This window comes from Ochotona curzoniae, unplaced genomic scaffold (assembly GCF_017591425.1).
Source record: "Ochotona curzoniae isolate NIBS_2020 unplaced genomic scaffold, NIBS_Ocur_1.0 contig_2754, whole genome shotgun sequence".
NCBI lineage: Eukaryota > Metazoa > Chordata > Mammalia > Lagomorpha > Ochotonidae > Ochotona > Ochotona curzoniae.
The window spans coordinates 8551028-8567022 of record NW_024465582.1 but is presented as its reverse complement, the minus strand read 5'-3'; the positions used below and the strand labels follow the sequence as shown (position 1 = coordinate 8567022).

The 15995-nt window shown below is 36.6% G+C and overlaps 1 protein-coding gene across 1 annotated transcript in view; it reads left to right on the top strand.

Moving 5' to 3' along the window:
- CDH18 (cadherin 18) overlaps positions 1 to 15995 on the top strand; it is a 153369-nt gene that overhangs the window by 119784 nt on the left and 17590 nt on the right. The window contains exons 8-9 of the mRNA XM_040977651.1: positions 6971 to 7092; positions 14795 to 14912. Of these exons, the coding sequence (XP_040833585.1) occupies positions 6971 to 7092; positions 14795 to 14912 (240 nt within the window). The remainder of the gene's footprint in view (positions 1 to 6970; positions 7093 to 14794; positions 14913 to 15995) is intronic.

Genomic DNA, 15995 nt, shown 5'->3' with positions numbered 1-15995 from the left:
CAAACCTGTGCGAGCGCCTTGGCCTGGTGATTCTGCTGGCGCAACATTCGGCTCTGCTTTCTTGTGGTCTTAGGTCACAATAATACTAACGTCACCTCGTTACATGGTAAAAGAAGGAAATGTGTTTGGGCAGAAAGAGTGCTGCTGTTAATTACATCCCCACTTTCTTAACTATCTTGCCCACATGCGTCTGGGGACCCTATCCCAGTGCCTAGTCGTTTATGTGCTCTCAGCATTAGGTAGCTATTTTAGCTAAGATCTGTTTTTATTTTTAAAAGCTTTACTATGAGGTAAATTTATTTTCATTATTGAAATGATGGCACTGCAAATCCAGTAAGTTCAATGAGTTGTCTACAACCAGAAATCTAGAAAGCTTTGTATTTTATTACATACCATATTTCATGGGGAATAATATTCTCCATTAAATGCCCGCTTCATATTCTCATTCTATTCAGCAGCGTTTCCTCTCTCTGTGAGGTTTAACACAGCCATGGTGTTACTTCCTCGAATCAGTACGGTATGCGACTGGACAGCTTGGATCCATCGGCTTCAGCTGGACCTAGAGAAGTTTGGCATTAGATGAGCCGTGCTCTCGTTTGCTGACTTTGGGCAGGAGCGGAGGGGGTTGAGTCTGACTGCAGTCTCTCTTACCTAGTTAGGGTGCATTTCCTTAAGGAGGAGGATCTGACCCAGCTCTTTCCTTTCCCTGGGACAGCGCCCTCCTCCTAGAAGGTGTCTGCATGGCTGTCACAGGGCAGCACTCTCAGCTTCCTGCGAGCTTGAATCCTGCTCCTTCCTGGAACTGCTTTATTTCCCCTGAGGTCACTAGCTGGAAAAAAAAAAAAAACCCTCTGCTTTCAATGGGACAAGCTAATCCTCAGACTTTAGATTAACTATTAGTTTTGATATTTTATTTAAATGCATCTAATTTAAGTTACATGACATTAATTTCACTTAAGTATATACATTAGTATTTTGTTGAATAGCAGGGTCACAAATGGCCTGCCATATCCAGTATTCTGCTTAGCATGGACCTAAAGTATCTTACAAAGATAGAGAATTTTCTTTTTAATGTATATGAATTTTTCATTTAAATGAGTATGCTTTGGCTTGATTTTTTTTTCTTTTCCTACTATCATCTATATTTTTTTCCACATTTCTGTTTTTTCAGAGACAGAGAAAAAGTTCTTCCATGCACTTGTCATTCCCCAAACAGATGCAGTGCTTGGAGCTGAGCTGATCTGCAGATGGTTCTTCCAGCTTTCCCAAATGGATTCAGGGACTTAAGGACTGGGCCATCCTCTGCTGTTCTCCATAAGCAGGGAGCTGGGTTGGAAGCTGCGCAGCTGGGACTAGAACTAGGGCCCACATGGGAAGTTGGTTCCACAGGTAGAGGATTAAGTTACTGAGCCACTAGGACAGCCCCCACTTTTTTCTTCAGAACCTGTTAATATAGGATTGACAGCTGCCTAAATCAGCTGAATCTGATTGTAACTTTTCACTTCTTGCACTAAATTCTTTGTGATATGTGACTAATTTCATTATTCATGTTTATCTTAGACTTTTATTTTCCTGATTACCATTCTGGCACATTTATAAAGTGGTGAATGAATTTTATCATCTGTAGCACAAAGTGCATATTAATTTTTTCACTCAGAATATATTCCAGACCATTTGCTGGGCAGTGTGACATTATATAAAGGAGGAAGTGTTGCTTTGCCTCCAAGGTATCTAACAAAAGATAAGCAGACAGTTGTCTAATGAATAGCTATTGTCACAATAAGGTTTTTCATTAAGACTCCAAAAGCACCAGTGTTTGATGGTCTATTCTCTGTAGGAGAATGGCAGCAGGTTCCATAGAGAGGATAATGCCTGGGTTCAGTGTTGAGGTGAAGGATCAGCTAAAATCTGCTTGCATTCCAACTATACCTGCATTGCAGTATGGGCACACAAGCAAACACAGATTAGTGAACATGCACACACCGAACGCAAACACACATGCAAATCTCTTCCCTCCTCTAGAAAATCTTTACTAATATGAACCATACTTAAAACTATGAGTTTTAAGCTTTCTACAGACTAGCAGTTTGTGGTACAATGTTTTCTTGGGAAAATACGCTGGCCCCAGCACCCTGTCATCCCTGCTATCATGAAAAAACAAAAACAAACAAACAAAACCAGATGGTTTTCTGCAGTGTCTTGTATTGCTAAGCTGAGGCACGTGGAACGTTGAGTTTTTAATGGATTTTTGACTTGTAATAATTCGTAAGGAGTCATAACTGTTGTAAATTAAAGATCATCTATATACTCATTGATTTTTAAATGGGAAACAATAGACTTTCATTTCTGTGATATTCTCCACTTACTAATGATGGATGCACTGCTAAACTCAAGAGAATTGTGGGACTCATTTATGTATCTTTTCTTTCAGGAAGTAATTTTGTACTCTCTGTTCTCTAATTTGTGAGAGTAGTACTTTATATGTTTCCTTCAAGTTTATGTCAATTTATGGGGTGTCAGTCTAATCTAGTATCAATAGCTCCTTACTGAACAAATTAAATTTTTTTCAGTTATTTTTTTCAAGGCTGACAGATTCTCAAGGCATTCTATACTATATTTAATATTACACAAAGAATGGTATGCCTGAGATATCAAGATGGCAGAATAAAGATGAAGAATCATTAGCGTGAAGCAGAGAGCAGATTGCAGGAAATAAGAGAGGACAGGCCAGCAGTACAGAGGCTCCTGGAGACTGACATACACAGGGAAGCAGTGAGAAAATGGCGTGGTGTTGCAGTGGCCAGCCACCTCAGCTGTTGTCAGAAAGTGGCAGTCTGAGCTCAACCACTGGCTGGAGCTCCACCAGCAGCCAGGTGGGAAAGAGAATCCACAGGGAGCTCAGCAGGTGAACCCAGGCAAAAAGCTGACCATCCTGCTGATTGGTTTGATTTGATCAGGAGCAAGTAAAACACAGCAGATCCCAAACAGGTGATGCAGAAATGGTGGATTTCATAGCCCAGACACCCACCAGAGCATAATGGAGCTGGAGTATAATCTACATGGAAACCATTTCTTGTAAAACTTGGTAACTATAACTTCTTAAAAAAAAACATACTACCATTAAAGAAAACAAATCTGTAAGTGTAAAATCTAACAACATTTTACATGAATCTGAAACTTTGATACATTGTACTCTTGATGAGGTTGCTTCACGTTCTTTCTAAAAAGGAATAATTCAAATTAGGGGTTCATTTTCTAGTCAGTATGTGTGATTATTATAACTATGATGGAATCAACCCCGAAGAGCAGGAGATTCAAACAGAGTCAAACAAAGATGTTTATATTGGGAAATAATTTCCATGGTATCTGATTTGCCTTAACCAAAAAAAAAAATCATTTTATCATAATGCTAGTGTCTTTTAGGAATATTTTTATGATTTTTTAAAAAGATTTATTTATGTTTATTAGAAAAGCAGATATACAGGGAGAAGGAGATACAGAGAGGAAGATCTTCCATCCTCTGATTCAATTTCCATGTGGCCGCAATGGCTGTGCTGAGCCAATCCGAAGCCAGGAGCCAGGAGATTCTTCCTGGTTTCCCATGTGATTGCAGGGGCCCAAGGTTTTGTGCCGTCTTCAACCCCTTTCCCAGGCCACACAGGTCAGCTTTTTGTTTGTTTTCCCCTGGTGATAGGAAATATCTTCTAATTTTGGTATTCTTCCTTCTGCCTTCTTGATTTTATTTTGGAGACTCTCCACTGTACTTTTAATTTGCTCCACTGCATTCTTCATTTCTGACAAATCAGCTTTCATTTTATTCATTTCCAGTGTGATATTTGCTCTCTATTCCTTGAGTGCCTGCTTTGTGTGCTTCTCATTGTTGAATCTTTATAACAATTATTTTGCATTTCATATCCCCCACTTTCTTGATGTCTTGCCCAGTTAACTCTGATGTTGGCAAAGGCTTTTGCTGCTTTGCAGGGGAGTCTTTGGTAATATTCACTGTGTCTCTGTCTCTTCTTTTGCCCTTGGTAATTGTACTTCTGTTGATCATGTTCTCCTTGGGGCAGGTTTCTAAGCTGTGTTACCCACAGTTTGATTTTACTTATTGCAGTTGGTACATGGCTCTTTGCTTGTAGTCATTTCTGCCACTCCCTCGAGTGACTTCCAGGTTTGGATTTAATGTTAGATTTCTGCCATGGCCTTGGTAGCCCCAGCTCTTGCCTCGCCACTCTCCACTTCCTGTGATACCATGTTGAGGCTGTACTGTTGCCTATACCAACTTTCTCCCACTTCCAGTTAGAGCAGTTCCTAGGATTAGGGAGATACCAGGCGTGCTATACAGCTAGGTTTCTGGTGGTGCTGATCTTGCCAGAACCTGTTGGCCATTAGGTCTGAGAACCACACAAACCTATTTTGACCCGTATGATGCCGAAATCAGGATTATTTTCCCTGTGCAGCTACTGCGATACACTAAGCTCAGTGTGTTCATTCCCAGCTCAGCACATGCACAGTTCATTGTTGTCCCTGCAGTCTTAAAGCCTTTGCCGAACTGTAGAAGTGGCACCTGAAGTGCCACTACTAGAGTTCTTGATCTGCTGACTGTCAGGTCTTAGGGCTACCTGGACCTATCTTGCATGGAACCTGTAGGATGCCACATTGTTGCGGTTCATGAGCCAGAAGTGAGTTCACTCCCATCTCACTGCATGTGTGGTCCTGTCCCACAGCCTTTGCCTCCTTAAGCAAAATGGTGCTTTATTCAACACTAAGGAGGCAAACTAGGACGTGAAACCCACCGTGTTCCTGCACTGCCAGTCTGGGACCTGCTGCTTTGTCTGTGCTCCTGAGCGAATCAAACAGACCAGCAGGAAGAGCAGTTCTTTGTCTGAGTTCATCTCCTGAGCTGCCGGTGAGCTCTCCTTCCCATCTTGCTGCTTGTGGAGTTCAGATCACAGTTCTCCGAATGCCGCTGGGTATCAGTCACTGCAACACCACAGCGTTGTGTCCGCTGCTTTGCTGTGTCTGCCAGTGTCCAGGTGGCCCTCTGCTGCGGTTCTGTCCTCTCCTATTTCCTGGAATGTGCTCTCTCTGCTTCACACTGGCTAATGTTTCTCCATCTGTTTAAACATTTCCTTACCCTTTTCTGCCCAAAAATGTACATTTTAAATCTTTTTGAATATATACATATATGTTTTTAAATTTTTATTGGAAATGCAGATATACAGAGAGAAGGAGATACAAAAGGAAAAATTTTCCATCTGCTGGTTCATTCCACAAGTGGTGACATTTTTTTCAAAAAAGATATGAAAACAAAATGTGTGTCATGCTGATTCAATCATAAGCATTTAACTTTCAGAACAAACTCTAGTATAAATAATATATACACTTTGTATAATAACAGTGAGAGAAGACCAAAACAAATAAGAAGTAAAATATTTTTAAATAATAGTATTTAAAGAAATTAGGTTAATCAAAATAAGATATAATTTAAAACAAGGGAGATTGAAACATTATTAGGAAACTATAAATTTTGAAAGTGGAACATTTAATATAGATCAATGAAAAATTCCTGTAAATTACGTAATCGACGACCACTTATGGGTGCAGTTCTAAATTTTTATGCCAAAGATTCGGTAATTTCCCCACCTTATCTTTATGGGAAAGCTCTAGAATTCATTTATCACCAGCTAATGGGACCAACATAAAAATATAGCCAAAAATCAAACAGATACAATAACTCTGGTATATTTCTATCATGCAGAAAGTAATTTACTAACCATATAGTCACCATAAGGAAAAGCCTTAGGAAAAAACGTGTAGTGAGACTTTTTCTATGATATGGCAGATAAGGGCATCCACGCATGGTAACATTTTTTTAAACGCTAAAAACGTGAAAACTAAATAATGTGTTATAGAAGCAAATAAATTGATGTGTAAGATAATTCTGGAAACAGTTACTGGTGTTCACTGATTGTAAAATGAAGTATGAAGAAGGAGACTTAATTCTAGACAACAGAACTGAAGAGCCACTATTGCCACTTTAATAGACCTGAGTGAGTTCCGGTATTATTTTGCTCAGTCCCAGGATTCACTAATTTTTATGTCTTTTCATGGAATTCGCTCCTAGTCAGCTTAAAATTAGTGTAACATTATTTTGCTCTCTTTAGGATGTTTTCAGAGGATGACATATACACGTGACGAACAAGAGAGGAGAGGTGGAGGTGGCGGGAGGGAGGGAAAGAGAGAGAAATTTAGTTTCTTATTACTTATTCTGAGTCTGTAGACTTGACATGTAAAGCAAATGCTGTGACTTTTTTCTTACATCTCAGAATTAATGAACTTACTGAAAAAATGAGAAGACTGAGTTTAAAGCACATTTGAAGCTATTGAATATAATATTTTGATCTCTTTCAGAGTCTTATGTAAATTCCCTGCTAAATTCTGATTTACATTTTTCTTTATTTTCCAAGTGTGACTTAGTCTCACACACTGCATATATTTTCATATAAGACAAAAATGACTCTTTGTGTAAAGAAGTTTACTTTCTATTTTCTCTGAGTTTATTTAGATTTGAGACCTTGAGCTTTTTAAACATTGTGTGATTTTTTTTTTATTGGATGTTCTGCTTTTCTCAGATTAATGATGAAATAAATTGTTCATGCCATACACTCTGACAGTACACAATGAATTCTGACAAGTGTCTCCCACTCCAGTTCTTGAATAACATGCAATTTCCTTGATATGACAAAACATCATTTTAGCATTCATGTCATACCTTGGTGTTCATTTTTCATTTTTCTGTTAGTTAATGAATTCTAGTGAAGGGTGCCTTCATAAAGTTGTCTTTTGCCAAAAGTCCTGTTACAGCATATGGAGCTGGTGACAAGCTCCTGTATTAAGGAGATTTGTTTTAAACCAGGCGTCTACAGTGTGCATGGAAACACTGAATACTTTCCCATGTGTTTTGCAGACAATCCTGGGTTGCTGAGCCATGTCACAGTGGGTATTAGAGTTTTGGATGTCAATGACAATCCACCTGAACTTGCCAGGGAATATGATATTGTTGTCTGTGAAAATGCTAAGCCTGGCCAGGTAAGTTAATTGTTTCCTTCCTATCCCTTGGAAGAAAAACAAGCAGCTGTATTTCTATTTTGCTTAGGTATAATCCCCCAAACTATCCAGTATAATTTTTTTGTACTCTGATAATAATTTTGTAAAGCTTTACGTGCAAAATAGATTTTTGAGCACTACACAAGATGAATTTTTCACTGCATCCCAAATGCAGTTATGACAAATAAGCTTATTACGCATGATACATCCTCCATGCTAGTCTTGCTGTGTTGAATGCCTTACCCACAGCCTTGCCTAAGTGAGGAGAAAGCAGTAAATTCCTTTGCTCAATGGAGCTTGCATGTTACACAGGGGAGGAGGGACTCACTTGGTAATCTGGAGGTTTGAATTGAGACAGTGAAGTGTGATTGATGTTGGTGTTAAAAGATGGATGTTATAACATGAAATGTGTGTGTAGCTCTTTCATAATTGAAATCTTCTATGAGTTTTGGAAGGACTCCCACATGTCTGGTCTGGGAAGAACCCATGAAGAAAAGCTTGAATATAGAACATGAGTCCCGTGTATAACCTAGCATCCCAGGAATATGTCTGACATGTTTTTTTGTGTGTGTAATAGCTTTCTCTTTTATTTTAATCATATTCATTGCAGTTAAGTGTACGCCTTTGGACACAATATATAGAACTATTGATTTGAGCAAAATGCAATTCGTGAATCTGCCAGCACTCAGACCCAGAGGAGTTTCACCCAGTTTTACCCAGTAGTATGGACAACAAACATATATGTGTGTATCTTTCATGTATGGAAAGCCTGTATAAATTTAAGCAAACATACTTTAAAATTTTCATTTTAACAATATCAAATATAGAAGCATGTACCTTATTATGTTCTTAACATATATAAAAGTATAATTAAGCATTCTATTACGTTTAGATGTTTAAATAACAGTATTTGGAAATAATTTCTAAATTCTTAGTAACAACATATTAGAAATACCATAAAATAAGAGAACTAAAAAAAACGTATCTTGCTAAAATAGTTGTGTTGAACTATGAAATGAAAAATATCAAATACTTCTAGAAATATGTAGGTCAGTCATCTGGCTCAGCAGTGAAATGTTTTGTGATACATACACATTCCTCGTTGAAATGTCTAGCTTCCAGTCCCGGCTATCTTATTCCAGCTTCAAGCTCACATGTACCTCAAGACAACAGGTTATAACCTAATTATCTGGGTTTATTCCACCCATGAGAGAAACGCAGAATCAGTTCTAGTCTTCTAGCTTTGGCCTGGCCCAACCTTGACCAATGCATATCATTAGTGAATAAGCCAGTGAATAGAAAATACACATCTCTGTGTCTCTAAATTAAATAAACATTTAAAGATAAGAATATGGTTGATTTATGAATAATATTAGGCTGATATAAAATGTATCAGTTCCAGGGACACTGAGAAAGGCAATGAGACACAAGTATGTTTTTAATTAATTAAATAGAACAGATGTCACATAATGGTTTTGAGATGATCATGGCTTAGAATCCTTTCTAAAACTGATTGAAAACATCAAAACAAAGGCTGAAGAAGCCTGCAGGGTGTGGGCCATAACAACCAACTAAGCTGCCTGCCTACAATGATAAATTCATCTATGTACGTCAAGACAACTCTTCAGAACATCAAACGTAATAAGATCTTAAAAATGCATGGTATTAGTAGTAAATACAATAGGTAGTAATGTAGTAAATACCATAGGTAGTAATGTAAGGTAGTAATGTAAGTAATACCATAGGTAGTAATGTAAGGTAGTAATGTAGTAAATACCATAGGTAGTAATGTAAGGTAGTAATGTAAGTAATGTAAGCAAATTTCAAGTGGTTTTCCCCTTCCTTAATTAATCTCTTTTAATTCTAGGCAAATTGCATCATTTACATGTGATATAAGTGCTCATGCATATGTTGATGTTATATCAAACATCATTAGGCATTACATATTTATAATGAAAGATGTATAAGTTTACTTTTACTTTGAAAAGTATTATTCTTTTTCATGTTTTAAGGATTTATTTTTTTTTATTGGAAATTGAGATATACAGAGAAGAGGAAAGACAAAGAGGAAGATCTTCCATCTGTTGATTTACTCCCCAAGTGGCCACAATGGCTGGAGTTGAGCCAATCCGAAACCAGGAGCCAGGAGCCTCTTCCAGATCTCTCATGTGGATGTAGAGTCCCAAGATTTTGGGCCATCCTCTATTGCCTTCCCAGGATAAAAGCCTTCTCTAGTTGGATGGGAAGCAGATTTAGAGCTGGTGCCCATATGGGATCCTAGCGCTTGCAGGGCGAGGACTTCAGGCACTATGCCACCACACTGGACCATTTTAAATTTTTGAGATAACATTTTTAATCTATTTTATAGTCAGAGGCTTAATGTTCCACTTAATAGAGTATAACAAGTAAAAAGATAGTAATTCAGCCAGAGCTGTAAATAGTAATTAACTGCATGGATATTCAACTTCACTCATAAAAATTTCAAAATAGTGAAAGATTCAAACTACAGTAGTATGTATCCTTAACTATGGCTGATGAAGATTTAAAGCAAATGGAGTGAAGCACTACATTTAATTCAATGAACAATTAGTATTTTAAAATATCAAGCTCATGTCTAACTGTAAGAATACACTTTCATGAAATATTTTCACAATACATGCAACACAAACTTTTTCTGTCTTAGCCCCTTTTGTGGGATGCTGAAAATGTAAGGAAAAAAAAATACCTTGTGCCTGCTCTTGACCCAGTTGGTGCTTTTCCTCATATTATTTATATCTGATCCTGAATTTGAAATGCTGCTATGATTTTTTTTTTAATTTGTGACCTCAACTTTTTGTGTTGATATCTGATACCATCTCCTTCTGCTTTGTGTGGAAGTCTCATACTCTCCATTGGTCATGGTCATCAGAGCCTGTGCACAAAAGCTGAGTCCTTTGTTTCATCTTGTGCATTGACCTCTGAAGTTTGTAGAACTCCCAAAGGGTTTTATGGAGCATGGACAGGTGCTTCCAACATCAGTAGAATGAATACTGCACTCTAAGTTTCCATGTCTAACCAAGGATGAGACTTTATGACTACATGATAAGTCACAGATTCCTTGAAGTGTAACTTAGATGTTTCCTTTTTGTGTGACAACATGCTACTTTTGAAGAGGGCACATATGAGGCAATGTGCATAATTTTTGTTCGTTTCACCACATAGTGTTTTTTCATTCAGCATTCTTCCATTCCTGATTTTCTAAAGTTATCAAAAAATTCAATTCTAGGAAATTAACTAAACTGTGAATACTTATGATTCTTTAAAATCATGTGTATATTTAGATTTTATTGGTATCTTTAGTTCTGTATGGTATTAGTTGTAACAGTAAGAAGACTGGTCAGATGTTGTCATTTCTTGAGGAGTGATTTCCAGTGTTCTTACCCTAATGAATTTAAACTTTTATGGAACAACAAAAATTAATGCTGCTGTTTATTGTTTTGGGCATGCACGTTAAAATAAATCAGTACAAATAGATCTGTTTATGTGATTGAAGTGTTAGAGAGAACAACATTTTGATTCTTTCTATTTTGCAGTCATTGGCTCTTTTACAGCAATGGGATTTCTGGAGAAAACTATTTTGTTTGGAGGTAGTGTTGCGATGTAGACCTCCATTTATAAACAATAATTTGTGCAATGATTTTTCTGAAACATATTTGTATTGCTCAGCTGCACAACAGCCCTGCCTTCTGTGACAATTGCTTTCTGAATTACATATATTTCTATCACAGAAACTGTGTATCTAAATGCATCAGTATGTTGCTATGGCAAAGAGATTGGCCTTTTATGAAAGTTTAAACCACATAGAACAATGAAGTCAGGTCAATTCGGGTATCGCTGTAAAGCGCAATAATGGAGTTCTCTGAGTCAATACTTTTTGCTGCTCAGGAAAAGTCTCCTAAGCATTTGACCTGAAAAACTATGAAAAAGAAAGTCATTCATGCATGAAATTTGAAATCATTCCCAAAGTAGTGTGAATTTAAAAGAATTTAGATGTGCCAAACCAGCAATCTTAAAATATAAAGGGAGGGCTTCCTTATTTACATGGACTTTTCCTGTGTTCTGCTTTTCGTTTTCACTAGAAGTAAACTTGGAAAACATAGCGTATAGTAAAAGAATGATCTCATGGCAAGAAATTAACCTGTGCCCTTATCATTTCAAATCTTTGTATGAAAAAAATTAACAGATAAGTGGCTATTTACCCTGTTTCAAAAGGCAATTTGTTTAACACATAAAAGCTAACAAAGTTTTTAATTGAATGTATACATAAGCTATTTAATATAATATTGTGAAGCTGACTTACTGATAAATATTTTTAAATCATCAGATATTTATTAATGAAGATGACTAAACAAGCTGTTTTACTCCAAAGAAGCATGATATTTGGACTGATTTGTTTTCTGAATAAAGTAACATAGCAATAATAGGTTTTAGAAAGCAAACTGGGAACATAGATATATTTATTTATCTTTATTAAAATTTAGGGTATCCATTAATTGTGGATATTGTAAAACAAATCCTTGTATTTATTTTAAAATATCATCCAATAATTTATTCTCCAATCCTTTTGCAAGGAGAAATTTGTGCCTTAGAGTAGACAAAAATGTGAAAAAGCATATGAAGGAAAAACTATGCATAGGTTTCAAATAAATCAATATAAACAGGTCTTTCATTTCAGTTTTGACAGATTTGTTTATTTTCAATGCAGTATGACAGAGAGGAAGAGATAGAGAAACAGAGATCGTCTCTGCTGGTTAGTTAATTTCCCAAGTTCTTGCAGCTATCGGCCTGCCAAAAGCTAGGAACTCAAACCAACACAGATCTCCCCATATAGGTAGTTGGAACCCAAATCTTTGGCCATCCATCTGTGAACTTCCAGGTGTCTTTTCAAGGAACTAGGTTGTGTGCGATGAGGGATTCAGTCTCAGACACTTCAGTAATTTATGTGGGCATTTCAACTGGCAACTAAACCTGTTGTGCTACAAAGATCCTCACTTAGCACAATTTCTAGTAAGCTTTCTGAAACAGTCTCAGATTATTATCATAACTTTCAACGTAGTCAACTACTTATTTGTTAATTAGATTAGACAACTACTTATTTGTTAATTAATTCAATAGAAAAATGGGAATCAAACAAGCAATTGTGACATTATCAACCTTTTTCATAGAAAATGCAGGTAATATAGTGTATATCAATCATAGGACTGACCAACATGACAGAAAATAATGATGATAGAAGTGTAACAATGCTGCATATCTGCTAGAAACACCTATATGTCTGCTAGAAATACAAATTTCTATCTATTTTATCTGCCCAATTATATTTTCTAGTGATAATATAAAGAGCAATGGAAGTAAAATGTTATTTCCCAATAAAAAATATAATTAAAAATTGAATATATCATTACAGCTTAAGAATTCAAAAAAAAGGCAGACTCTCATGATAGAGTTGTGGGAATAATTTTCATAAATATTTTATGAATATAATAACCCCATAAATATCACAAATTAAATCTAACCATAACTACAGCATGACCAGCAACTCTACAAGTTAATAGGTTACTTTCAAACATTATATGATAATCACCACACTATTAATCATGTAGATAAGCCTGGGAGTTTACTGACTAAGGAAAACAAATGCATTATTATGTGTGATGTCCCTGGTAAATTCAGATTTGAAGTTGTACAATTAATAGCAGAAAAGATACTTTAGAACAAATTACACAAAGCAATGAACATAATTATATAAGTATCTTATGAGTCTGCCAAGGTGCCGGTGCTATGCTGAAGTAAATAAGCTGTTGGTAATTTACCATTCCAGGGGCCCAAATTCGAGTGCTCATGCACGTTTGGCTGATCTGTTTCCAGTGTAGCTTCTTGCTAACATGTCTGGGAAAGCAGCACAAAATGACCCAAGTACTCGGCCTTCCTGCCAGCCTTGTCAGAAACCCAAACAGTGTCCTGAAAGAGTGTTTTACCAATGGAAACAGCTCAACTCTCAAACAATGGAAGTGTTATATGCAAAAGGGGTTTTACCTGTGATACCAATAATCGAGCTGTCTCTTAAAACATCCTGAAACTGAGTAAAACTTTCATAGAATTTTTATCTTCCAATGCGTTGTCCACACTATATGTTCAACAATTGAATCTGGATATATTATGCTTCTGGCTCTTTATTCCCTCGTTTGGTTTTTAATTTTTCTAACAAAGGAATTTAAAGAGGGGATTTTAATATTAGGATACTATTTAAAAATATGTATTTGAAAGGCAGAGCTACAGAGAGATTTTGTTGTTGGTAATGTTATTTTGTCAACACTTATTTGAAAATCAGTAACAGAGGGAAAAGGAGACACAGAGAGAGATCGGCCTCTTCAGCTTTAATCTCCAGATGGCCGCAACAGCCTGTCCTAAATCAAGTCAAAGCTGGAAGCAGGTAGCTTCATTCCAGGTTTCCGCATAGGTGCCATGGCTTTTAACAGGGAGCCATTAGCGGAGCTAGACCAGTGTTGTAGTTGCGGGCCTTGTATCCCACAATGGAGACAAGAAAGTGTTTTAAGAAAACGTCTTAATATTGGTATAAGAATTCTTTAAATGATTTAGTTGAAAAGCAGAGTTACAGGTCATTTCCAAAATGACCACAAATTCTGTGGCTGAGCTGAATAACAGCCAGAAAGCAGGAATTCCACTCAGAACTCCTACAAGGAGAGCAAGTACCTGGATCATCTGCTTGGCTCCTAGGTGTATTACCAGGGAGTCTGGCTGGAAGGAAACCACCCGGGATTCAAAGTAATGCCAATATGACATTCCAGTGTTGCAAGCAATGATTTAATTCACTGTGCTATACACTTGCCATAGCAAACTAATTTTAGTGATTAAAATACCACTTTGCCTATTGCTTGAGTATTCATTTCTTGACAGTACAGTGGACCTAGATATCATAGTTTGCTTTCTGCTCGGAATCACCTGCCTTGTTTTATTTACAGATTTGAAGTTACTTTGTTACTTAAATATGCCAAATCCAGATGTTGATATTTCTTTCCTTGGATCACTGGAGATGAATAATGATCCATAAAACACCAAATCAGCTTATCTTGCTCTGTCACTATTTCAGAGACCTGAGCACCTCAGAAATTCTCCTGATTCAGCTTCCACATTTTTTTTAATACAAGGACTGCATCATGATTTCAAAACTCTGCTAAAAAATAAAATATAAATAGTTTTAAAAGCACACACATAGGCCTCCATTCCATCTGAATTGAGTGACTAAGTACCGTGTTCTCTACACCAACACTGGAGTGCTCATATTTGTGCAAATCATATTTCATTCCCTCTCAAACAGCTTTTCATACAGAATATTGCAACTGATTGGCCTCCACAGTACTGTGGGTGATCAATTGGAAAATTTAGATGTTTGTACTGTGATAGAAAATTAAGTGTAAATGTTTTAAAACTGTGACAAGTATTTCCCTAAACTCTATCTATTGCAAAAAATAAGAAGTTAGTTGGTACTTTCAAGCTAAGTTTTAAATACTTGAATGAGAAGGGGTTCCTTGAGAGTCTTTTTCACAATTGAAAATGATATAGCATAATGACAAGGAAATAAGCCTACATTGAATTTATTATTTAGTATTTGTCTTTTTCCCAGGTTATTCATACTATCAGTGCCACTGATAAGGATGACTTTGCCAATGGACCAAGGTTTAACTTCTTTCTTGACGAGCACCTGCCAGTGAACCCCAACTTCACACTTAAGGACAATGAAGGTGAACATGAATGCCTAGCTTTACTGTTAAGTGCTTTATCCCTGCTTTGCCTTAATGTGGAATGGACTCAGTCCGTCTTACTTTATTCTCATACACTCTGGAGCAGCTTGCAAATAGGCGTTCTAAGTCAGTTTGATGTTAATGTGTTATGATCTGTGAGTAGCTTGTATTTAAAATTGAGCCATATGTACAAATAAATTATACTGAATTTATTCAGAACTATCCCTTTAAGCAAAAAATGTACACGTAATGTGCTCTTGGGCAAATTTTAAAGGAAATTTGAGCTAATATGCATGCTTATGAGAACTGCTGTGATGGCTACGAGGTAGAGAATTTTTAAACTAGGAAAAATGAAAAATATGTCCCAGAGACAGTTACAAAAAGAAATGCAGTGTTTGAGATCATCTTCTATCAGTAAGTCTATCAAAACATGCCAAATTATATTTGTCCTTGTGTTAATGAACATTTTCTGAAATATCAATAGAAAAATATGCATGAGTATGGAGTATAACAGGCCTTTTAAATTTGTTTTTCTTTATACTACTGTATCATGTAGGAATAAACAGCCCCACAATTTAGTAACTATGGAAGATTCATCATTATTTAGATGCCATATTTGGCAGATTCGCCACAGCTGCATTCAAGTAATTTTTCATACAGCAGAGAAAAGTTGAAGACCATACACTGTGTGCAATTTTCTGATTAGCACCGCATTTTCATCCCCCAAAATATTTGATTATGTTGCTTGGATATGCTATTTTATGGTAACACTTTTCTTGAAATCGCATGCAGGAAACAATGGTGTACGTATGTTTTGCCAAAGACGGTTAATAGCCTTTTTATATACATCTGGGGAAATGTTTTCAACAGCCAAGTCACTAAATGACCAACTATGATAGCTTCTGCCCACCGCATTGATCCCTCAGCATCTCCAAATTGTCATAGCAATAGTATCAGAGTGTACATACAAACATAAAAGCTTTCATATCAGCAATGCAAAGGTTTATTTTCTCTCTGATTTTAGAATGGTCTCTTCTCTAATTATTGTACTTACAGGAGTATGTCCCTATACCTGCTTGTGTA